At 46.1% G+C, this 24,221-nt stretch overlaps 2 protein-coding genes across 8 annotated transcripts in view; both read right to left on the reverse strand.

The window, feature by feature from the left end:
- Mtf1 (metal regulatory transcription factor 1) overlaps nucleotides 1–5,859 on the reverse strand; it is a 49,214-nt gene extending 43,355 nt beyond the window's left edge. The window contains exons 1-3 of one of the 3 annotated variants that reach the window (XM_038332542.1): nucleotides 5,402–5,859; nucleotides 3,288–3,421; nucleotides 2,966–3,216 (exon numbers count right to left, since the gene is read on the reverse strand). In XM_038332542.1, coding sequence (XP_038188470.1) covers nucleotides 2,966–3,216; nucleotides 3,288–3,303 — 267 coding nt within the window. In that variant the 5' untranslated portion in view covers nucleotides 3,304–3,421; nucleotides 5,402–5,859. Of the gene's footprint in view, nucleotides 1–2,965; nucleotides 3,422–5,401 lie in introns of all 3 variants that reach the window. The other 2 variants (XM_038332541.1, XM_038332540.1) reach the window with 2 other exon arrangements.
- A 739-nt stretch (nucleotides 5,860–6,598) lies between these two features.
- The window catches only part of Inpp5b (inositol polyphosphate-5-phosphatase B), a 67,337-nt gene continuing 49,714 nt past the window's right edge, over nucleotides 6,599–24,221 (reverse strand). For all 5 annotated transcript variants that reach the window (XM_038333209.1, XM_038333210.1, XM_038333214.1 and 2 more), the window contains 9 exons: nucleotides 23,726–23,861; nucleotides 18,143–18,253; nucleotides 17,159–17,321; nucleotides 15,117–15,352; nucleotides 12,664–12,777; nucleotides 10,337–10,421; nucleotides 9,889–10,016; nucleotides 8,348–8,459; nucleotides 6,599–7,398 (listed from right to left, as the gene is read on the reverse strand). In XM_038333209.1, the coding sequence (XP_038189137.1) occupies nucleotides 7,283–7,398; nucleotides 8,348–8,459; nucleotides 9,889–10,016; nucleotides 10,337–10,421; nucleotides 12,664–12,777; nucleotides 15,117–15,352; nucleotides 17,159–17,321; nucleotides 18,143–18,253; nucleotides 23,726–23,861 (1,201 nt within the window). In that variant the 3' untranslated portion in view covers nucleotides 6,599–7,282. The remainder of the gene's footprint in view (nucleotides 7,399–8,347; nucleotides 8,460–9,888; nucleotides 10,017–10,336; nucleotides 10,422–12,663; nucleotides 12,778–15,116; nucleotides 15,353–17,158; nucleotides 17,322–18,142; nucleotides 18,254–23,725; nucleotides 23,862–24,221) is intronic.

Here is a 24,221-nt window from a genome sequence, read left to right on the forward strand (position 1 = left end):
GTGTTACAATCGAAGAGTTGACTGGTTGTAACAGAGACCACAGAGTCTGTAAGGACAAGAACATTTACTATCTAGCCCTTTACAGAAAAATGCACTGGCCACATGTAGTTAAACTAAAAAGAGTTAGCCAAAAAGTATCACAGAAGTGAACAGACACAAGCATCCCATAGGGTCCACAGCCTGCAAGAACCAGGGCCCCACAGAAGCCCCAAGTGGCTTGTAGCACCCCTGACTTTAGTATGCTTTTCTATGTTTACTAAGTGTCTCATCCCCTCTTCCTTGGTAGATCTCAAGGTGGGAACTGCTATTTGATTTGTTTTAGCCAATTAGATAGGAACGGGAATAGTTTGATTTTTGTTGTTACAACTGAATACCACAGGCCAATTCTCTGTGTGCATTCGTGCGTGCATGTGTGCGTACATGCACGTGGTGGGGGGAGGCATGTGCCAAGGCACATGTGTAGAGATCAATGTGCCTGTAATCCCAGCACTAGGGAGGCAGGATGATGACCACTTTGAGAAAAGCTTGGGCTGCACACAGTGGCGCACGCCTTTAAGCCCAGCACTTGGGAGGCAGAGGCAGGCAGAACTCTGAGAGTTTGAGGCCAGCCTGGGCTACAGAGCGAGTTTCAGGACAGCCAGGGCTACACAGAGAAACCCTGTCTCGAATCCCCCTCCCCTCAGAGCCTGTTTCAAAGAAGAAAAACACACACACACACATACACACACAAAAGAAAAAAAACCCTGTTTTAGGGGGATAGCTGGCCACTCCCTAAAGAGGGGAAGGGGCCTCTGCTTTCTGCCTCTCTCTGTTCACATTGTCCCCATTTCTCAGAAACACTCATGCCCTGCTTTTCTCATAAACTGACGACATTTTTAAGACCACCCTGAGGGCTCGCCTAAGCACGCAGCTGAGTTCCTTGTGTTCCCAAATACAGCACTGGTTCTCTTCACTGCTACCTTCTTTTTCCTTAGTGCTCACATTTCTGCCATCAGGTATTTCTACCTCCATGTCGCAGAGAACCATCTGCAGTCACAGCACCTTGCTTGAAATGTTTGTGAGGCCAGGGACATGCCTGTCACCCTAGCGTTGGAAAGGGAAGGCGGGAGATCTGAAGTTCAAGGTCAACCTTAACTACACAGCAAGTTGGAGGCCAGCTTGGGTTACGTGAGCCATCTCAACAACAACAGCAACAACGAGTAATTTGATCTGCTGAAGGCAGATGGACCCCTGTACAAGCTCCCACAATGGGCTGACCAACAAGAAAATTCCTGAGGCTTGCCAGAGTGTCTACTTTCACCAGCACAGAACCTGACAGTTACACCTATGAGAATGCAGAACAGGGCTCTTCCAGCCAAGCCCTGAAGACACCTGGGGTAAGTACTTGTCGTCGGAGGCTAGCCTGTACATTATAAAGTATCTAACAGCATCATCAGCGCCTACCTACAAGATTCCAGTTAGCACATCCCCAGTGTGACAACCAACTGTCTCCTGGGGGGCAAAAATGCCCCTGGCCGAGAACCACTATTCTAGAGGTTTCCAAGCACAAGCCAACAGTGAGATGCTGGTAATAAACACAGATGACACAGTGACTGTAGGACAGTGTCCAGATGAGGAGACAGATAAGAGCCACACGACTGGCACTGCTGACTCACTCTTGGGAGACCATGCTCAACTCTGGATTCTAAAAGGACATCGGAAAACTGGAATTCCTTCAGTTAAAGGCAACCAGATTGAGGAGAGACTGGGGACAATGCCATCAGAAAGATATCTGAGTGTAGGTGGCTAGCTTGTACCAAAGGACATGGCCTGACCTTTAAAAATGTGCCGGCTGCCCCATGGGAGAAGGGTTCTCAGGAAGACAGCCCTGGAGACTGGGAGCAGCACTACATGAGGACAGACCTTGGTCCTATACAAGCAAAAGCTTCCTAGCGATTAGAGCAGGCCAGCAAACGAACTGGACGGACTGGACTGGACTGAGCTCCGAGAGCCTGTGCTCATACCATTCTGGAAGGTTTAAGCACAGACCAAAGAACAGACATCTGAAGTGCTGCAAAGATTACTGGGTCTCTCTAAAGCATTTACAGCTCTACGATATTTATTTATTTGCAAGACTAGTGGTCAAGCCTTCAAGTATGTTAGGCAGGCATTCCTCCCCTAACTAAAGGGTCTAAGGTTATAAAGGAAAAGCCAAATGTCATGAATAAGTCATTTGTACAAGTTGCATGTAATTTCAAACCTTCACTAAATCAGAAAAGGAAAACATTTCCTAAAGAATGAAGCCTATTTCTGCTCGGTAGTACCTGACATTGAGTCCTCAACACAGTAACTGCCAGGGACCTCTCTTCAAATGAACTTGCACTAGTTCCTGAATAACGTTTAAGCTGTATCATTGATTTCATTCAAAGTCAGCACTACAATTTGAGAAATGCTTTACAGTTTCCAGGATGTCCCGAAAGGCATTACTTTATCCACATTGTCTGAACACGAATGTGGCAACTTCCCGCCAACCTGGTCTCATCTGTGGTCTCTACCCGTCACTATCCATTAAACAGTCACTAAATTAATAAAGCTCATTTCCGCAGGCATCTCCAAAGCAAAGCATTCACAGCCAGTTCTAGCTATCAGACACAAACCTGCCACTCTGCTAGCAGAGGAGCCACGCTGTGACTTTCGCAGCACAATCATGCATTCACTTCGGTGGCATTTCTACTTTATTTATGATTTGGCGAGGGAAATCTGAGATATTACAACGTGGTATTTCTCAATACAAAGTGGCCATACAATCCAACAGTTCTAGAAAGCAGTCACAACAAAACAGGAAGCGGATGTGTTGTTGACAGGCAAGGCTACTGCAGCAGGCTCCAAGCCCAGGAGCTCCTTTAACCCCAGTTATAACTGCCAGCACGCTGCATGAGGAGCTGCCCCACAGCCACACTGGGCCCGCATCTGCTGCTTTACTTACTTCTTTGCGTTTCGTTTCTGGACATTCCGACTGCAGAGTAAGGGTCGCACCTTCGATGTTTCTTGGCATGGGCGTGGAACCGGGGTTTATAGTCAAATGAATCTGGTCGGGTGAGATAATGTGCTGGACATAACCCTGGGACATTGCTTCCTGGTCTATTAGGAAGCCCTCTTCACCTTCCACAAGAAAAGGCAAGTGTTCTCCGCACTGTCCGTCGTCATCGTCATCCTCCAAGGTGCCAGGGTCCTGCTCTATGAGAACAGTGGTCCTGTCATAAACAGTTCCAGATGAGGAAGGCACCAGTCCGCTGTCATCCACAAACCTGAGCATCTTGTCATCCGGGGTTAGGTCATCTTCCTCTCCCTTAAAGAAGATGATATTGTCGTCTGGACTGTGTTCCCCCATGGTTCAGTTGTGCTCAGCCCAGTTGTGAGAAACAGAATGGTAATGGCCTTTCTGCAACAGACAACCAGAGTTAGAGCCATGGCACAAGACTTAACTACCTCCTAAACACCTTAGGGATCATTCTCCCTCGTTTTATGTTTTTTTTTTAAAGATTTATTTATTTATTATGTATACAGTGTTCTGTCTGCATGTATGCCACCAGACCAGAAAGAGGGCTTATAGATGGTTGTGAGCCACCATGTGGTTGCTGGGAATTGAACTCAGGACTCTGGAAGAGCAGGCAGTGCTCTTAACCTCTGAGCCATCTCTCCAGCCCTCTCCCTCGTTTTAAAGAGCAAACCAATGCTTTAATCCCAGACTTTGGGAGGGAGGCAGAGGCAGGCAGACTTCTGTGAGTTCAAGGTCAGTCTGGCCTTCATAGTGAGTTCCAGGTCAACCTTAGCTACAAGTTAAGACCCTGTCTCAAACAAAAAAGACAGCAATTCAGGCCTAGGCATAGTGGTACACGCCTTTAATCCCAGCACCTGGCAGGTAGAGGAAGGCAGATCTCTGTGAATTCCAGGTAAACCAGGAAAAAAAAAAAAAAAAAAAACTTCCTTAGAAATATTTAAGATTTGGCAAAATCAGTCACTGTTAAGGGAAAGTAGTATATCTTTTTTTCTTTTTCAAAAATTTAAAGTTAGCTGTTCAGAGGACCTAACTGTGAATTACTGTCACACACCTTAAAGATGGGTATGCACCTAATGAGGAGAAAAGAGCAAACTGCACGCAGTTCAAGGAACAGCAGCTATAAACCTCAAGTGAGGCACTCCCATTCAAACACCCTCCCCCTCAGTCACACCATGAGGCAGTACACAGCGTCGTGTAGTTGATGGTGCAGAAACAACACAATCACCTACAAATCCTGGTTTGCTCCTTACTGCTTGGCCAAACGGTGCCTTGTCTTACTACAGTGGGACTCACACTCCCGGTCTCATAAGGAGTGAAAGAGAAACGGCACGTAAAACACAGTCCTGTCAGACAGTAGAAAGAGGACAGACTCCTTCTGTCGTTGCTAGAACACGTGGGGTGGAGAGGTTAATCCCTAATAAATCATAGCCAATGCAAATCATTTTAATTATTTGTATCCTAAAACATGACATGGGCCAGAGAGTATGCCTGTAACAGCGTGACTAGGCTTTCTGCCCCGAAAGGCTGTCCCTCACACACCATACTGACACGAGGCACGCAGGAAATAGCAACAAAATGAATGACAGATGAGCAGATAAACGTCTTTTTTCGAAGATACAGTCTCTTGAGGAAATTACCAAATTTGAAGCTTTCATGGTCTGGAATGGTGATTCTTCCTGCACCCGAAAACACACAGGTTCTACAAATGTGGGTTCGGCAGACACAAAAGGAGAATTTAAAATAATCAGCACATCACTTGGTTTTCAGCCTGGTTCTGCATTTTCTCTTCTGCTCGGGGTTAGCAAGTGAACCTTTACGAGCCACAGCGAAAAGAAGGCGAGGTAGTTACCAGACACAGGTCAAGGGATCTAATCAGAGAGGAACCAGCCCGAACCTTTGCTTACGCAACCCTAGAAAGGCACGTTTCTCTGTCTCTGAGACGAGAGATAAGAATACCGAGAGCTCCAGGTGGGCTACCCGGCACCTTCGGCGGCAACGCAGAGACCAACTTTCCGTAACAAACAAGACCAGGAGGTGCGAGTGTGGCCGAGGAGTGTGAACCGAGCACCCCTGAGAGACTGGCAGGAGGAACCTGACCGGGAAAGCACCCCTAGTCCAGGACTACACAGAAAAACCCCGAGGCAAGCTGGGGGCTACGAGCTGGGCGAAGAGGGGCAGGGTCCGGGTCTCCATGGAAACAGAGAAGGGGGGCTGGATACCCATCCCCATGGAAACGGAGGAGGGGTGGGGTCCCTCTGGTGAGTGGAATGAAGTCTCTACCCGGGACGGCTTCGGCAGGGAGCCCATGTCCCGCGCCCCCCGGGGAATCCCAGCCCCAGCCAGTCCAGCTTCTGCTTTTACCTCCGCGGCTCCCGGCAACGGCGGCAGCGGCAGCTTCTCCCCTCCCCAGCGGCACCATGATTGCCCCCACCTGTCCCTAGCGTCACTTCCGCTTCCTCTTTCCGGAGGAAGGAGAGGCCGGCGGGTTCCTTCGCCCACTACTGCTTCTGATTGGCTTCTGCCGTCCAGGGTTGGGACCGCGCCTCCAGCCGGCGGGCTGTGGGCGGGGTGAGCGGCGTCAGGAGCTCCTGGGCGGCTGGGGAAGCCGACCAAAGAGAGCGACCGGTGTCGGGTTCTGAAGACCACGCGACACCAGCCACGAGCCCGAGGTGTCCTCAACCCGGGCTGCGCCCATAGCTGCAGCGGGAAGAACGCAGTGAGCCGCCGCTTTCCAGGCGCGTAGGCCAGCCCGCGGCATCCCTCTCCTCCCTCCACTGCGCCCTTGTCACGCAGCGTAGTTCGCCTGGCTGAGGTCCTAGGACCCGAAAGCAGAGCGGACTGTTCCAGTTGCTTCCCGTTCCGCCGCCTGCCAGAGATGGCAGTCCCAACTTTCCTGTCCTAGGGAGGGTTTTCGAGCTTGGGAGGGTCAGCGCCACCTACTGGCCGATCCCCTCTTCAGCTGTTAACACTCAGCCTACAGACCCTTGAAACCAGAACTACCTGGTAGCAGTATTCCAAAGCCAAAGAAGCGATTTTACGCGTACTTCTACTGTAGTCCAGTAAGTATAATTACTAGACCCTCGCATAAGCCACTGTTTATTCTCCCCAAGAGCGACTTCTCTGGAACGTTGAGGTTGGCGCAATGCCCTTACAGGCTAGATCAGGATTCAGCCCCAAACTGCTGTGCCATTCCCTCTGCTTGGGTAATACTGAATAGTGACTCTCACACACTAGACTGCCACACATGGCTCTTTGGCCCCTGACCAGCTGCTTCTGTGCTGAAGCCACAAAGGCCCATCTGCCAAGAACTACCATATTTTGAAAGGGGGGGGGATGAGGGGAGAAGACTCGGTGGTTAAGGCCATCTACTGCGCTTGACCTGAGTTCAACTCACAGAACCCACATTGGGTGGCTCACAACCACCTGTAATTCCAGCTTCACAAGAATCTCTGGCCTCTCTTGGCACCAGCATTCACACATGCATATACCACCACCACCGCCACACACAGACACACACACACATGTACGTAACTTTTAAAAAGAAAAAGACAATCACGGCTGTTAAAAATACATTTATCATTAAAATATATTACACATATGAGAGGGGATACATTATATACAGCTGGGAGGACTGTCTGACCTACAAAACCCCACTTGCTTCACCAGAGCCCCCTTTTCTTCTGTGCTTTTAGGGGCCACCGAGAGGCCTGGGAGCTGAGTAGAAAGGGGCAGTGTTGCCCTGTGTATATACAGGTCCTCAGACTGGACAGTGGGAGCATCTGGAATGGCTGAAACTTGTTTATCCAGGAACATCTAACCAAATTCCTGCTGTCCAACTTGTTCTTCAAGGACTTCAGCTAACCCAAATACCTAATTATGAGATGCTCAGTCAGGGATACAGGGAACTCACTGACTGTATGTCCCAGGGGCAGTTTGAGTAAGGCAAAGTACAGTTGCTTAACTTTTTAAAAATATAAACAAATAGAGCTCTATTTGTGTTAAAAAACTAAAGGTGAACATTGAATGTCAGTTCTAGAAGTGTGGCTATCTGCCATGTTCTCACAAGTCAAGAGGGTAGACTAGCCATTGTGTAGGTAAGGAGCAGGCCTAGGCTCAAGAAACAGGTAGCTGCCGCTCTTGCTTCCAGCTGGCCTCGGAGCACTTTAGGGCAGCTCTTGAGCTGAAACAGGCAGGGTTGACCATTGTGGCTGCTGGGGTAGGACAGGAGAGAAGTACCGAGGCTCAGACTGGACTGCTGAGGAACTGATGAATAAACTCTTGGGCCTTCTTCTTCTCCGTCATGTCAAGTTTTTGGGGACGAGCTGGGTTTCGGAGCAGTAAGCTGCCAAATATACTAGCTGTGCATGATAGAAACAGAAAACACCATTTAGCAACCAGACTACTAGGGTGACTAGGAGAGAGGAAGGACTATCCAAAAGCAAATTTTTAAAGGCAGACCCTTGCTGCCTCAAACTCAAGAGATCCACCTGCCTCTACCTCCTGAGTCCTGGGATTAAAGATGTGCACTATGCCCAGGTATTTTCTCCTTGAAAAACCACAGTTGGGTGTGGTGGTACATGTGCTCCGGCCCAGTCTGAGCTATACAGTGGGCTGTGGAGATGGCTCAGGGAGTAAAGTGCCTGCCAGGCAAACATGAGAGGACCTGAGTGCAGACCCCAGCACCCACCCCTGACCAGGCACACTGGCACACACCTGAAACCCCAGTGGTGTGCAGGCGGAGAGGTGGATCCTGCAGACGGGCCAGCCAGCTGGTCCAGCCAAAACAGGCAGCTCCAGGGCTTTGCACGTGTAAGCCAAGTGTTCTACCACTAAGTCATCCTTCCAGCCTCAAACAATCTGCATATAAACTTCATTCAGAACAGGGCATAGTGGCACATTTGCAGCATTCAGGGGACCAAGGCCAGCATGAGGTACACAGTGAGTTTGAGGTCAGCTCTGGCAACAGACATAACTTGACCCTATCTTTTAAAAAGTTAAAAGAAAAATAGCCTCAGGAAGCAGAGGTAGTCAGATCTCTTGTGAGGTCAAGGCCAGCCTGGTCTGCAAAGCAAGTTCCAAGATTGCCAGGGTGGACACAGAGAAACCCTGTCTCAAAACAAAACAAAACAAACAAACAAAAGTTTAAAAAAAAAAAGCAAAAGCAAATACTTTCCTCTGAGCTTTGGGAAAAAGGGAAGTAAAGGCTAGGAAAAGAGGAGGTGAATGCAGAAAAAAAACACATTTTAATTCCGCTTCCTTCCTCAGTGACTCTGTAGAGATGCTTGCCCTAGACACTTGGCTACTTACCTAGAATATTTTCATCCAAATGATTTTTTGCTGAATTTTTCAGCAGTTCTTGCAAAAACGCCATCAAGTAGTTGAAGACATTTTTGTGGAATGTGGGGAGAGTAGATATGACCTGAAAGAGAGAGGTGGGGTTTGCAGCTTCACTCACTTACTTGACAAGTTGCCTGTTATATTCCAGGATCTGAGATTATGACTTACAAATGTAAGAAAATGCACGCAGAGCTAATCATGCACCACTTGGCATAAGTATCAGACGCACACAAAGGTCAAACGCTGCAAGATTTAGAGGTCAGACTTCTAATTCTGAGAACTTCCATGTTCTCAGACAACTTGAGGGAATTAAGACATTTTAGTTGGGTCCTGAATATAAGATAAAATTAGACTTGTAACAGTGAGGATTAGGTATTGGGGGGGGATAGATGGCAAGAGAAAGAAAACTGATAATCAGGGAGAACAGGAGATATCAAGGTTGGCAGGAATACACTGGCTGCACAGGCACTAAGCCTGGAAGGGTAATCCAGGCTGGAATCCAGTGAATAGCCCACGTATCTGCACAGAAGAATCAGCTAGGGAGCTGGGAAAAGGCAGGTTCCGGAAGACACCCAGATTCAATGGATATGAGCGAAGGTTCTGGAACACATACTGTTGGCAACTGCTGTCCATTATTATATCAATCACCGAGTTGGGTGTGGTGATGCACACTTGTGATCCCAGCACTTGGGAAGCTGAGGTGGAAGGATAATGAATTGAGGTGAGTCTGGACCACACTGAATTCTAGGCCAGAGTCACACAGAAAGACCCTACTTCAAAAAAACCAAACAAACAAAAATAAAAAACAAAAACAAAAAAAAAGGAAGGAAGAAAAAGAAAAGAAAGAGAAAGAAATGAGAAGAATCATTAAAAACAGCGAACAAAGAGGTAAGTATGGGACTGGAGAGATGACTCAGTGGTTAAGAGCACTGACTGCTCTTCCAGAGGACATGAATCCAATTCCCAGCACCCACATGGCAGCTCACAACTGTCTGTAACTCCAGTTCCAGGGGACTTTGACACCCATGTCGAAAACACCAATGTACATAAAAATAAATAAATTTTTTAAAAAAGAGGTAAGTGTGGTTTTGTCTAATAGGATGGCACCTGTACATTCACGATCTAATTGGAGCACGCAGAACGAAGACGAGAGGGAGCGCAGCAACACAGAGCACTGCACCACGTAAACAGTGACGACGGGAGAGAGTGGAAAAGTGACAGATCAATGGGACTGGGTGCGTGGGCGGCGAGGAGAGGGAGGAATCAGAAATGACTCAAGTTTCAGAGTTGAGTCACTGGAATTAAGGGCGAAGCTATTAAAAGCAAAGGGGACTTGAGAGGAAGAGTGGGCATGAGAAAGAAAGAAGTTCATCTTCCAAGCCACTGCAGGAGAAGGTAAGATATTAATTTTCCAAGCCACTGCACTTGAGGGCCTGTTCTGTTTGGCTGTGCCAGGCTTCACATGCCCAGGGTTAGCTACTGCGCATGCTAATGCTCGGTGCTCCCCTCACCTGTTTGCTGGCTACGCAGTTGCCAGAAAATTCCAGGCATTTATGGTAGGCGCTATAACAGATGACAGGCTCTGGCAGGCTCTCTAGGAAAAGCAGCAAGGCTTCAGCTACGGAATGGTTGTTGGCACCTTTGGCCCACTGTTAAGGAACAGGTGACAGTGATGCCTGGGGATAGAAGGCCCAGGGACAAGCATGTGCCGGAAGGGCTGCCTGCTCAGTCCGGCTCTACTCAGTGCTAGGATGCCAGCCCACATCTCGAAGGCACCATGCTGTTTGTCGGGTGCCACGCTGACTGCGTGAAGTCGTAATGTCCTCTCTGAGAAGGTTCTGAGTAAGTAGAGCCTGTTAGCCAAGGTCACACTATCAGATGCCAGGCTTTGAGATATGCTTCTCTCTCTTTTAAAAGCTCTCATATTCTCACATGCACACACAAATTTCTGAAGGATACAGAGGTTATCAATCATTCCAGTATCCAAGCAGTCTCTTATATGTTCAAATTCTGGCCTCAGGCCTGGCTGCTGAAACAGATCTTCCTGCAAGAGGGAAGAAACCCACAAAACAATTATTTTCTCAGAAAACTGGCAGTGATTTTCTGACTTACCTATATCACCAGAGTCCAAACGTCAGCTGTGTACTGAGACCTCTGAATCACCCCAGTGTCAATGAGCCTTAGGCTATTGTGACTGACTCATCTTCAGGCCTTGCATGGCTTTACCATACGTCATTAAGCGTCATTAGGTGTGTCTTCTATCTATCTGATGATTTCATTGGTTAATTAATAAAGAAACTGCTTGGCCTGATAGGTTAGAACATAGGTGGGTGGAGTAGACAGAACAGGATGCTGGGAGTGAGGCAGACGCCTCAGGCAGTCGTCATGCCTCTCCTCTCTGAGACAGGCGTGATGGAGCCAGCTGCCAGGTCAGACATGCTGAATCTTTCCCGGTAAGACACCACTTGTGGTGCTACACAGATTATTAGAAATGGGTTAATCAAGATGTGAGAATTAGACAATAAGAGGCTGGAACTAATGGGCCAGGCAGTGTTTAAATGAATACAGTTTGTGTGTTGTTATTTCTGGGGCTAAGCTAGCTATGCCGGAGCTGGGTGGGATGAAAAGCAGGCCTGCCCGCAGCCCCTCACTACAGGGTAGGCCACGCTACACAAAACAAGACCCAGGGTACGAGAAAAGCCACACAGAGCACGTATCCCACAGTGTTCTGAGAGACCTGCCATGTGTAAGACTGAAAGCTACTGTGATCTTCACCCAAAACAAACAACAACAACAAAAAGGAAATAGTGGTGAGGGGCAGAAAGACTCCTCAGACCTTATGCAAATAAAAATATATAAGTAAACATCATCCTATTAGTCTCAAGATATTTTGGATTCATTTGTTTCATAAAGCAACTCAACATAATATAACTATTAATAAATATTACATATGTTACTCACAAGGTACATTTGAAAGATCTACAGAGAAGATGGACCGCTCATAAAAGTGAATTCTGGGGCCTGGAAGTGTAGCTCAGTGTAGAAAGCTAAGGCCCAGGGTTCTAACAATAGCATGACCAAAATTATAAGAACAATAAGATAATAAGTATAATACATATACATAAGACATGTATATTTAAAAATTCAATTTAAAAATTTTTAAAAACAAAGGCCACTATTGTATATTGATCAGCTTGAGAGTAAGTTATCCACCTTTCAGGGCATGTTTCCTCCAAAAGTTGTTATGAGCATTAAATGAAAATTTGGTATACTGCAACACCAGTGTGAGTGGGGGAAAAATGAGGAAAAGCCAGGCATGGTGGAGCCCCAGTCCTAGCATATAGGAGGCTCACGCAAGAGGATCATGAGTTCAAAACTAGTCTAGGACTAGGGAGTTTGCCATTAGCCTGGGCTACATAGTGAGATACTAACTCAAAAAATAAACAGCTGGGAATGCTGCATAGTTTTGCTGCCTAACATGCAGGAGGCCTAAGTGTAGTCCCCAGCACTTTGAGGGGTAGGGCATGGAGTGGGGGGGTGAGGGGAGAGTGAGAGAGGGAGAGAAGAGAGGGAGGAGGACAAGAGTAAGGGAAGAGGGAAGGAGAAAGGGAAAAGAATATGAATATATTTTGCTGCAATATTAAAATTTCTATAAACGTAGCTTTGAGATCAGAGGCAAGAACCTTTGTCTTTAGCAGCCTGCCTCTGTGTCTACCTCTGTACAGCCTGTGTGATGTCCTGTGCTTGGGTACCTGTCAGTGCCAGCCTGACTGGTGGCCTGTGTGCTGCTCAACAAAATATACCTTCATAGTCTGTAATTCCCCACATTCTCCTTAACCCACCAGCCTCCTGTGACCTCTTCCATCCCTGGCTTCGGAGCCTGGACCTCATAAGTCTATGGTCAAGTCAGTCAAACTGACCACTAATCTCAGGAAGCCTGCTTACATCTCTCCAGAAATCAGCAGTCCAGACCCATGGCCTGGGGGTTCCATCTGTCCTCTGCCTGAGGTCAACACAATAGCCCCTCCCATTCTCAGAAGCAGGTGAGAGTTCCTGCAGAAGACATCAAAATGACCTCCCAGGAGCCATTTAGAAGTCCTTCTCTGGAGAGACTGAGAGGCTTGGGGAAGAAACACTTAGCTGGGAAGTCTGCTTTGCTTCCCAATGGGGAATCAGGGTCAAGTATGAAAGAGTCACTCACTACTCCCTGGGGGCACAATTCTCCACATATTCCTTGGGACAAAAGCTTCCATACAAAAGTTCTTGGTCTCTCAAAGGCAGCCTACCTGCTGGATAGCGTTTCTGTACAGGTAATCGACCATCATCCAGAGTTCTTTGGGGATTTCGAGGGGGTTCTCCAGCTGGCTCCTGTCATCCGCAGTCTGCACTGGCATCAAAGTCTCCAAAAAAAGAAAAACAAGTCAAGACAAGGTGGAGCTTCAGGAAAATGCACGATACAGGGACAGCAAACAGCAAAGGGAAGCTTTTCAATGCCACTAAACCAAACATTCCAGAGGCCAAAAATTAAAAAGGAGGCCAGGCGATACGACTGGGTGACAAACGGTGACTTTGAAGGACGGGGAGAGCTGTGGCAAGCAGTTTCAGTGAACGGGGTAGTATCTGCCTAACTCCACGAAAGAAAGCCCTTCCAGCATCCCACGGCTAGAACCAGGCAGGGTGCATGAAAAGAGCACACACTTGTGAACTCAAACTCCACGTCCACTGCCACTCACCACGTGACCTGTGACAAGTGGCTCTCCTTGACTGGCTTTGTTTTCATCTACATTAAATAACAGAAAGAATAGTTAAGCCAGGCGGTGGTGGTGGCGGCGTACACCTTTAATTCCAGTACTCGAGGCAGGGACAGGCAGATCTCTGTGAGTTCAAGGCTGGCCTGGTCTACAGAACGAATTCTAGGACAGTCAGGGCTATGACACAGAGAAACCCTGTCTCAAAAAATCAAAATGAAAAAAAAAAGAAAAAAAAAGTGAATAGTTCAAGAGTTCCTAATTAAAAATATGAGTTCTAAGAAAAAAGTGTACAAATTACCCAAATCTGTGCCAAACTTGTCCCCTTGTGCTAGGATGGTCACCATAGGAGCCTTTTGGTTCTTTGCAAACGTGTTTTAAGATAACCTGCCAGATCATCATTATGTATTTGTCTATTCGGTTTGCGTGTGTGTGTGTGTGTGTGTGTGTGTGTGTGTGTGTGTGTGTACATATGCATATGGTAACCAGAGGTCAATACTGAGTGTCTTCTTTAGTTGGTTTCTACTTTGAGAGAGGGTCTCTCACTGAGCCTGGAGCTTTCCAATTTGTTGAGAATACCAAGACAATGGGTTCCCATGGCGCCTGTCCCCATCTCCCAGAGCTGGGATCACAGACATGCACCTTTTTTTTTCTTTTTTTTTTTTCTTTCCAAGACTAGGTTTCTCTGTGTAACCTTGGCTATCTTGGAACTCGCTCTGTAGACCAGGCTGGCCTCGAACTCAGAGATCCGCCTGCCTCTGCCACACAAGAATTGGGATTAAAGGCGTGCACCACTACCACCGGGCAGACATGTACCTTTTGTGTGGGTTCTGGGGAACTGAAGTCCTAATGCTTGCATGGCAAACCCTTTATCAAATGAGCTATCTCTCAGTCCCCCAGATGACAGTTTTTTATTTTTTATTTTTTTTGGTTTTTTTCGAGACAGGGTTTCTCTGTAGCTTTTTAGAGCCTGTCCTGGAACTAGCTCTTGTAGACCAGGCTGGTCTCGAACTCACAGAGATTCGCCTGCCTCTGCCTCCCGAGTGCTGGGATTAAAGGCGTGCGCCACCGCCGCCCAGCTAGATGACAGTTTTTTAAAATAGAAAACTTTCACTAAGAACTTAGGATGGTGGCTAAATTTCCCTACTGCACTGTTTGCTGGCACTGAATGGTTATGCTGTGTCTCCTCCATCCCACCTAGATTACCATAATGAATCTTAGTCACCAATGTGATGGTATCTGGAAACGGGGCCTTTGGGGGTGGTTGGTCATAAGGGCTATGTAGTCACAAATGGGACTGGTGTTCAGTAAGAAAACCAAGAGTCTCCCACTCCTGACATATGAGGACACTGAGGAAAGTGGGCCCTCATCAAACAAGTCATCAGGGATCTTTGTCGTATACGTCAGCCTCTCAAACTGTGAAGTGCCAGCCCATGGAGCTTTGTTACTGTCGCTTGCTGCTCTAACACGTGCAGGGGTATGAAATAAAGACGAGCAAGTGTGGCCATCTTCCACAGCTGTCCACAGGAGGAGGTGGAGTCTCTCTATGCTGGAATCCTGGCTGGCTTCACAACTTGCTCCAAACCACACAGCAAAACAGAAGTGATATTCTGTGGGCTTTGTCGGCCATGCCATGTAAGGCCTTAGCTTTTCTCTTGTTCTTGCCTCTACCTGCAGAAGCTTGAGCTCACTTCTTGAACGCTGAGGGTCCATGTGCAGAAGCCAGAGGGCAACCTACACTGAGGCAGGCAAGAGAGGCTACCTGCAACTCGGTGGCCAACACAGCTGCTGCTTGATTACATTAGCACAAACGAGCCTCGGCTGGGCCAGCAGAAAAAAGCTGACTGGTGAGGGGGGGTAGCTTGTCACACTGATCCTAAACAAGCTCTAGGAGGCCACAAAAAGCTTCCACCCAGGAAGGCTGATAGAGAAATACAGCGTTGGGCCCAAGCTGCCCACTACTGGATGTTTCCTCAGAGTCTGTTACTCACCAGCCTGCTAACGGTTTCCAGTGGGAGGTCTAAGATTGGCTCCCTCATGTAGCACAATGAATGGATGGGAGACCCGAAACAGCTGGGCAGGTAGTTCCCAGACACTGACAAAAAGTAATCCTTTCCTCGGATCAAGTGCAAAACCAGAATGTCTTCGATTTTGTCTTTGCCGGAGTTGAGTTTTGTGGCGGTAGCCTTATTTACAAAGAGCTCCAATTCAATCTCAACGTGAGAATCTGCAGAAAAGTTTAAAAGTCACATGAGCTAGGGAGCAGTCAGGAGGAGGAGGAAGAGGCAGGAGGGAAGGGGGTAAGGCAGAAAGGTTTAAGAAAGGAAAGAGAAGGCATCAATTGGTAAGGACCCGTGTGCACAAAATGTGCACAGCCCAGCCTGGAAACGTGAAGACAACACATACAAATTGGAAACAAATGCTCAGAAACTCAAGTACTGAGCTGCACAGCTTAAACCAGGAGAATGATCCAGTAAGAAGGCCTGGATCAAAGAACCAGCCCTGGACCAGGCAAGATGAAAACACATGCCCCCTTCGCAGATCAAGAGAAGTTATTACCTGGGAAGTAGCCAGGAAACACCCTTAATTCTCCAGTTGCAGAATAAGGATGTTACATTCTAGGGGCACTGTTACCACTTCTGGATTACTACCCATTGTCTCTCTCCACCAGAGTGGATACTATTAAGTCTCAAACCCTGGGACAAATGGCTAAAGTGCCTATTTAACAAATCAAAGTGGACCTGACCACCAGATTCTCCCAGCATCCCTCAGTCCCTACTTGTTACAGGGTATGGCATGTATACCCCACCCTCTACCCTGAACTCTCTAGCCCAGGGGCTGGGGCTGTCCTTCCCCAGAGGTTCTTCCCTATATAATTCAGACATTACCCACCTGCTTTCGCAACTTTGGCCTCGTGGCTGCTGTACCTGATTCCCCTCTCTTCCTTATCCCTTCCCTTTCTCCCCATATGGCAGAACTCATTCTGATCATGCCCACTCTGGACTCTCCCAGATATCTCTACCTCTACCTGTTATGGTTTAAATAAAATGCTGCAGGTCCCCGAGTGACTACAGTGGACAGTGGGTCCTGAGACCATGACAGGTCATGAAGGCAGCTGGGTCTCAGGCAGGAAGCTCTGTGGCGGGTGAGAGACTGAGAGAGACTGAGACGGATTGGCACGCCATGCAGAGTGAAGTTGGATATTTATTTAGTGGGTTATGGAAGGGAAGGGGAGAAGGGGAAGAGCAGGGGGGAGGAGGAAGGAAGGGAGGGGGAAGGGGAGAAGGGAGAGACAGAAGCTGCCTCTGAGGGGGAGAAGGCAGAGAGGGAGGGAAGGAGAGAGAGAAAGAGAGAGAGGGAGAGAAATGGAGGGAGGGAAGGAGGGAGAGAGAGAGAGAGACAGAGAGGGAGAAAGAGACAGAGAGACAGAGAGAGAGACAGAGAGAGAGAAAGGGAGGGCTCAAACTGGAAGCAGAAGGAAGATCAGGCCATGGGGGGGGCGCTTGTCTCTTAAAGGGACAGAACAGACCATTTCATTACCTATGCTCTTCCTTTTATTTATAATAAACTTTCTCCTCCAACATACCAAGGAGTAGCCATGTCCTTTCCTTTCCTTTTTATTTCTTTATGTTCTTCATTCAGACACCTTGACGCAGTGGAGGTGACCCCTAAAGTAGTAACATTTCCCATAATCTGTGAGATTATGGTGCACACAAGCAACTAAAATGTTCTTGAAACCGAATGCATGCCCCTTAGCACTTTCCATTTTGTATATGGCTGAGTTCAGCTATAGAGACTGGGGGGAAATGTTGCAGAGCCAGCATAGGCAGGCAGATCTCCACCCTGGTCTACATAGTGAGTTCCAGGATAGCCAGGACTACATAATGGAGAGACTCTATCTCAAAAAAAAACAAAACAAGACAAAGCAAAACAAGAAAAGTTTCTGGCTATTCAGAAACAAAAAGCTTATGTAGAAAAATGAAAAGGACAGACAGGACATGCAAAAACCAGAGCCGAGGAAGAAACTTGTTACCTGGCAGGAGGAAGCCTCTGCTGGGTTTGGCAGTCAGCCACTGCTTACAGTAGGACTCTTCATCAGGTTTGTTGATGAACTCAAACTGACAGGGTACTTGGCCATTGTGAATCGTGAAGGATTGTGTTTGCAGCTGCATGTACTTTACATTCTCAAAACAGAACTGGGAATAGACAAGGGACCAGTCAGAACCAGTGTTCTCTTCTCAAGTTGTGCACCCACCCTGACTGGGAAAAGTATTTATCTTGGGAAGAAAACGAAGGACCATCTCTCTGAAATGTATTAAGCTGAGAGGGCACAGTTGCCGCTGAAGACCCGTGGCCTATGCAAGCCAAAGCCCAAGTTGTTTCTATACGAAGGATTCCTGAAGCCAACAAAGCTTCCATCTTCTACGTCCAAAACCATTTTCAAAATACCATGCTCTAGTTGACCCGAGCCTGAAGGTCAATCTCACTCTGCCAAGGGGCTGGACGGCTGCAGCACAAAGTATCTTATCTTCCCTTGAACTCTATTTCTCTTTTCAGACAGTCTCACTAGGTAGCCCTGGTTGACCTGGAATTCCTGGAACTTGCTGTAGACCAGGCTAGCCTGAATTCAGAGATCCACCTGCCTCTGCCTCCCAAATTCTGGGAATAAAGGCCATGCCACCACACCCAACACAATGTCCAGTGCCCGCCACCACCCCAACATGGGTTCTGGGGCTTGAAATCAGGTCTTACCAACTGAGCCAACTCCCCAACCCCGGATGCTAATATTTTTTTTAAAGATTTATTTATTTCTTATGTATACAACATTTTGCCTGCCTCCATGTATGCCTGCACACCGGAGGAGGGCGCCAGACCTCATTACAGATGGCTGTGAGCCACCATGTGGTTGCTGGGAATTGAACTCAGGACCTCTGGAAGAGCAGGCAGTGCTCTTAACCACTGAGCCATCTCTCCAGCCCTGATGCTAATATTTTTCACAGGTCTGGGTCTTTCCTACCTCCCGCTTGGAGAGCGATACAGAAGGAATGTTGGCGTTTTCCATCTTATCCAGGGAGCGGACAATTTCCTCCAGCGTCTTCCGGTAGAGTTCTTCATTCACAACCCTCACCTGGGAAGAAAACATTAGAGACTGAGTGTGGCACCTTCTGCCCATTCTTCTTTCTTGGTGTTGAGAGTGCTTGGGGCTTCAGGAAACAGCAGCTGACAGCATTCCAGGAACTGACAGCTAGGTATACTGATTTAGTACATTAACAAATAACCTAATTAATGACAGACTCACAGAAGGATCCCCAAACTACTAAAAGGCTGCCTGCTTCTTGATCAGCAGGAGAACACTGGAATGCCTCGGCTGATGCTCCTTGGGTCTCAGGTCTTGGCCAAAAGACACTTTCTATCTCTGTCCTCCTTGCTGCCACCCGGCATGTACTTCTCTGCTTTTTTAACCCAAACTCACCGGCAAAGAAGAATATGTCAGGCTCTCCCTTCTGTGTTTTAATTATAAACACCTGTTTTCACTTTTCAACAATAAAATATGAATTGCAACATTACTTAGTGCCCCCTTTCTCAGAGACTGTCTCTGAATAGGGTGGCCTCCAACTCACAGCTTAAAGGCCAGAGTCACCACACCCAGACTTAGGCTCTTCTCCAGTTTCAGATTCTGAGCTGCATCTACTCTACTACACCTGCAAGAACCGGTAGTACAAAGCAACACAGAAGCTGCTGGTGAAGAAATGCAAATAAATAATGAGTACTGGAAGGTCTAACTTCAGTAGGATCAGGGAGCTGTGACCTAAAACAATGGTCTCTCTCTCTCTCTCTCTCTCTCTCTCTCTCTCTCTCTCTCTCTCTCTCTCTCTCTTCTCATTGTATTGACTAAAAAGATTTTTAAAAATTATTGGCGGGGCTGGAGAGATGGCTCAGCGGTTAAGAATCCTGGCTACTCTTGCAGAAGACCCAGGTTCAGTTCTCAGCACTCACATGGCAGCTCACAACTGTCTGTAACTCCAGTTCCAGAGGATCTGACACCCTCACACAGATAGACATACATGCAGGCAGAACACCAATGTACATAAAATAAAATAAATTAAAAAAATATTGCCAAAGTTTCAGGAAAATAAGCTCATCTGTAGCTGGTGGAAGGATAAAACAATACAAACTGGAACTGGAAAAATGGTTCAGCGGTTCAGAGCACAGACTGCTCTTAGAGAGGACCCAATTTTCCAGACTAGTATAGTGGCTCACAACCATCTGTAACTCTAGTTCTAGGGGGTTCATGTCTTCTCCTGGCCTCTGGAAGCACCAAGCATGTAGGCCATGCATATACGTGTATGCAGACAAAACATGTGCCTTCTCCTAGTCTCTAGGAGCACCAAGCATGTAGACAGTAATAAATAAATGCATAAATAAATAAATCTTTTGAAATGGTAAAAGCTGTTGGGAGTAGACACTAATAAATGAGCAGGCACTAACTAGTAGGTCTTAGGCAGTCCATGTATCTAGAAATGAGCTCAAGTTGGACTAGAGAGGAATTCCAGTTGTTAGGTAAAAGCATTCCTCAGGAACTTGTGAAACCAGTTCCCATCTACAAAATTAGTCATTTCCCTTGCCTCTGGCAGAAGGGGCATCCAAAGACTATCTGTGGACCTATCAGCATATCAAATGCCACACTGACCTCCAGGCTCCCTCAGTGTCACAAGTACAGGTTAGGTTTTCTAAGTCCACAACAGTCTGTTGGTCTTTCCCTCCCCCAGCTACTCATTCTTCATATATAACCCACTCTTCTCTACTATTCTCCCCCCCCCACTGTCTCTAGCTCCTGCTAGCCTCTTGACTGCTGTGCTCTATTCTCTCTTCCTTCCAATCTATCTCCACTATTCTCTCCACTTCCTAGGCCAGGCAATGCTGTCTTCTTTCCCTCTGCTCTGGACTCCTCCAGATGCCTTTAGATATTTTCTCTCTCTTATTCACATTAAAATAATGGAGTAGTCCCGTAGGGAGTTTCTTTACTGCGTCCCTTCACATACATTACTGCACCCCCTCTTATAAACTAATACATTTTAAAAAACATGTATACACACACACACACAGAGTTTTGCTATGCTTGCCAAACTGGTCTCAAAACCCTGGGCTCCAGCAATCCTATTATAGCTCTCTGAATAGCTCAAACTATTGCTTGCACCACCACCCTGCTAAAATATAATTCTCCTTGAACTACTGATGTCACTACTGAGAACTTCAGTCTAAGACAGGCAGTAGTAGAGCACACCTCTAATCCCACACTGGGGAAGCAAAGGCAGGTGGATCTGTGAGTTTGAGGCCAGCATGGTCTACAGAGGGAGTTCCATGACAGCCAGGGTTAGGGTTACACGGAGAAACCCTGTATCAACAAACAAACAAACAAAGAGAAAACTAGAAAGAGAGAAAAAGAATGAATTTCAGTCTACAGAAATACTCAAATACAGACATAAAAAAAATGCACATGAGCCAGGCGGTGGTGGCGCATGCCTTTAATCCCAGCATTTAGGAGGTAGAGACAGGCGGAACTCTATGAGTTTAAACCAGCCTGGTCTACAGAGTGAGTACCAGGAGTCAGGGCTATACAGAGACACCGTCTCAAAAAACAAAAACAAACAAACAAAAAAGAACAATAAAAAAAATGCACATGAAGGATAGTCTCCACTGCACCAGGTGTAGCCAAGGATGACTCCAGCCCCAGATCTTCTGATCTCCGCCTTCTGTGTGCTGGGTTACAAAAATGTGTCGCCATATCCGGTTTGTATAGTTCTGGGAACTGAATACAGGCCCTCATGCACACTTTGCACCAAATGAGCTACATTCTCCTGCCCCAAAACATTTTCAATGAAGTCAAAAGATGATCACAGAATGTGTATAATGTGAGCTCTTTATTTTTTTTTTAAGAAAAAAAAGGAGGGGGGAATATCTGTGTGCTGTATCCAGAATACTGATACACTCAACAGCAAATGCATAAAGTCCAAGAGGCAAAAGGAAACACCCATGTATGTGGAAGTATTCAGATGTATATAAATGCAGTAGTAATTAACTTTACACATAAATTTTATTGTACTTTTTAAAAATGTATTGATTTTATTTTATGTATATGAGTGCTTACTGGCTAGTTTTACATCAACTTGACACAAGCTAATGTCATCTAAGAGGAGAGAACCTCCATTAAAAAAATTCCTCCATAACATGGAGCCGTAGAATTGGTTAAAAGCTGGTATTGCTAATGGTCAGGAAAAAAGCTAAACAGTGATTAAATCCAGAGTTCTTGTTTTCAAAAGAATAAATGGGGATACAGACATGATAGTATAAAAAAGTAGATTATTGAAACTACTAAGAGAAATAAGGGTGATATAGAAATAGGATAAAAAGATAATTATTGAATCTGCTTTTAAGCCTAAAAAAGCAACTACTAGTTTTAAATGTTTTACATTGGCTTGGAACTTTTGTATATTGATACAAATTTTAGTTTTGTTAGGACATATTGTGCATACATTTTTAATCTTATTCAAGGTATTGTACCTATACAACTCATTTAACATTGTAATGCAAATTTATCGTCCTTGAAAATTAATATTAAACTATTTAGGATAATGAAGAAATGTAGGTTAGTAGTTATTTACCTATTACAATCAAACTTGTAGTCATATTAGGTATGTTTTCAAGGTCAAACAGTTATTTTAGATTGACAAATCATCTTTAAATACTTCATAGATCCACAGAACGTGGCATTTAAGATGTTTTAATAACATAGTTTTTTTTTTTTAATGATGTTGAGACATGTCTGCTCTTTGCAACACCAATCTATGTCGGAGAAGATGATGGGCATCGAAGAAACTCCACATGGAGTTTAGTTTCTTTGTGGCAAAAGTAAACCACTGGTCAAGAAAAGAAGTCATTGCCCTTGACTCAGCTACTGAGTCCAAATTGGACAAGCAGGACACAAAAGAAAAAACTGCCAAAATTTGCCAAAACTAGGCAGGATAGCCCTTCAGAATATCCTGCTTCACAGAAGTCTATCAGGCATTTTAGTCCTGTATGCTGAAGATAGATGCTCCAATGTTGCAGAGTGTAGAAGGAGGAGCAGCGTGCCTGCTTTTCATCCCACCCGGGTCCCACACGGCTAGCTTAGCCCCAGAAATAACAACACACAAATTGTGTTCTTTTAAACACTGCCTGGCCCGTTATCTGTAGCCTCTTATTGGCTAACTCTCACATCTTGATTAACCCATTTCTAATAATCTGTGTAGCACCATGAAGTGGTGGCTTACCAGGATTCTAGCCTACATCTGTCTCGGGTAGGAGAAGCATGGTGACTGACTAACTTGGCTTTCTTTCTCCCAGAATTCTGTTCTGTCTACTCTGCCTACCTAATTTTCTGTCCTATCAAAGGGCCAAGGCAATTTCTTTATTAACCAATGAAAGTAACACATAGACAGATGACCCTCCTCCAGCAGCAGAGAACATTTGGATGACTGTCCAGGCAGCCGGCTGTTTCTGTATTTTCTCATATTTTATGGAAGTCACTTGCTTCTACTTCCTGCTTACTCAGTTAACATTATTTCCTTCTTGGTTCTCTGAGGGAGTTGTAGACAAGATAGTCATGGTTTTCCTTGTTTAGTAGATTCCAAAAAGAAGCTCAATAAAGAGATTTAAAGTATATAAGTTTGAGAGATATCAAAAAATAGTTTTGTACAGTAATACACGTTAGAATAGAATATGAATTAGGTACAACACTTTGAACTCACCAAGATAGGATAGATAATGGTGTGTTTTCTCTGAATTTGTCAAATGCTAATGAAATAGGCAGGGTTGATGTACTTATTGCCTGTATATATATTGTGTATAGTTATTGTACTTAATTGTATATAGCTTTTCTCACATTAATTACAACCTTTTATATTTTAGACAAAAAAAGGAAATGTATTATTTTGTGTATACTATAATAAATAAAGCTTGTTGGAAGATCAAAAAAAAAACATGGAGCTATAGGCAAGCCTGTAGAACGTTTTCTTAATTAGTGATTGGGCTAGGAACACCTCTAGGCTGCTAGTACTGGGTTCTATAAGAAAGCAGGCTGAGCAAGTATGAGAAGCAAACCAGCAAGCAGCACCCTCCATGGCCTCTGCATCAGCTCTGCCCTGTTGGAGTTACTGTCTTGACTTCCTTTAGTGAAGAACATAAGCCTAGTGAATCCTTGTTGCTCCCCAAGTTGCTTTGGTCCTGGTGTTTCCTCACAGCAATAGTAACCTGATAAGACAGTGTTTTGCCTGCATGTATGTATGTCTGTGTAATATATTCACGTGATGCCTGCAGAGGCAACTGGATCCCCTGGAACTGGATCTACCTGCTCAGGTAGTCCTAAGCAACCCAATATGAGTGCTAAGTACCAAACTTGAATCCTCTGGAAGAGCTGCAAGGACTTTTAATATCTGAGCCATGTCTCCAGGACCTGAAACAAATTTTAAAAAGAGCTTCCTCACCTCAAGGCTAAGAGGAAAAGATCAGAGAGTCAGAGAGACAAAAAGCAGCCCTGGCATAAAAAAAGCTGCCCACCTACCCCAATGTCAAACACCGAGCTGACGGGCTTGTGGTCACTGGTCTTCAAGGCCATGTGGCTCTGGTAACTCAGCTGAGAGATGTTCTTTCCTTTCCAGAGGATTCGGTCACACCAGGCAGGAGCACGACACTTCTCACTGAAATACAAAGCCCATCCTGGTAGGCTCACAGAAACAGCAGACCCACTGCTTAGTGTGTGCCATGGCCAGGCAGGAGCGACAAGGCAGAACCCGTGTCCCTGTAGCCAGGAGATCTAAGATGGCGGATGATCAGGCCATGGAGGAACAGGGTGTCCCTGTGGGTATCATCCACAGCAGCTATGAAAGCTCCAACAGCAAACTGTCCAGAGTGAGTCCCTGCCCTATGTCATTGTGTGGGGATGGAGAGAAAACTGAAATGGCATTAGGAGAATAAGCACTTTATAGTCCTGGCCCAATCTTGACTTGCCCAGTAGTCAGACTGATGAATATCTTAAATACCATAGAACCTTCATCCAG

The sequence above is a fragment of the Arvicola amphibius genome, chromosome 6 (genome assembly GCF_903992535.2).
Source record: "Arvicola amphibius chromosome 6, mArvAmp1.2, whole genome shotgun sequence".
NCBI classification, from domain to species: Eukaryota; Metazoa; Chordata; class Mammalia; order Rodentia; family Cricetidae; genus Arvicola; species Arvicola amphibius.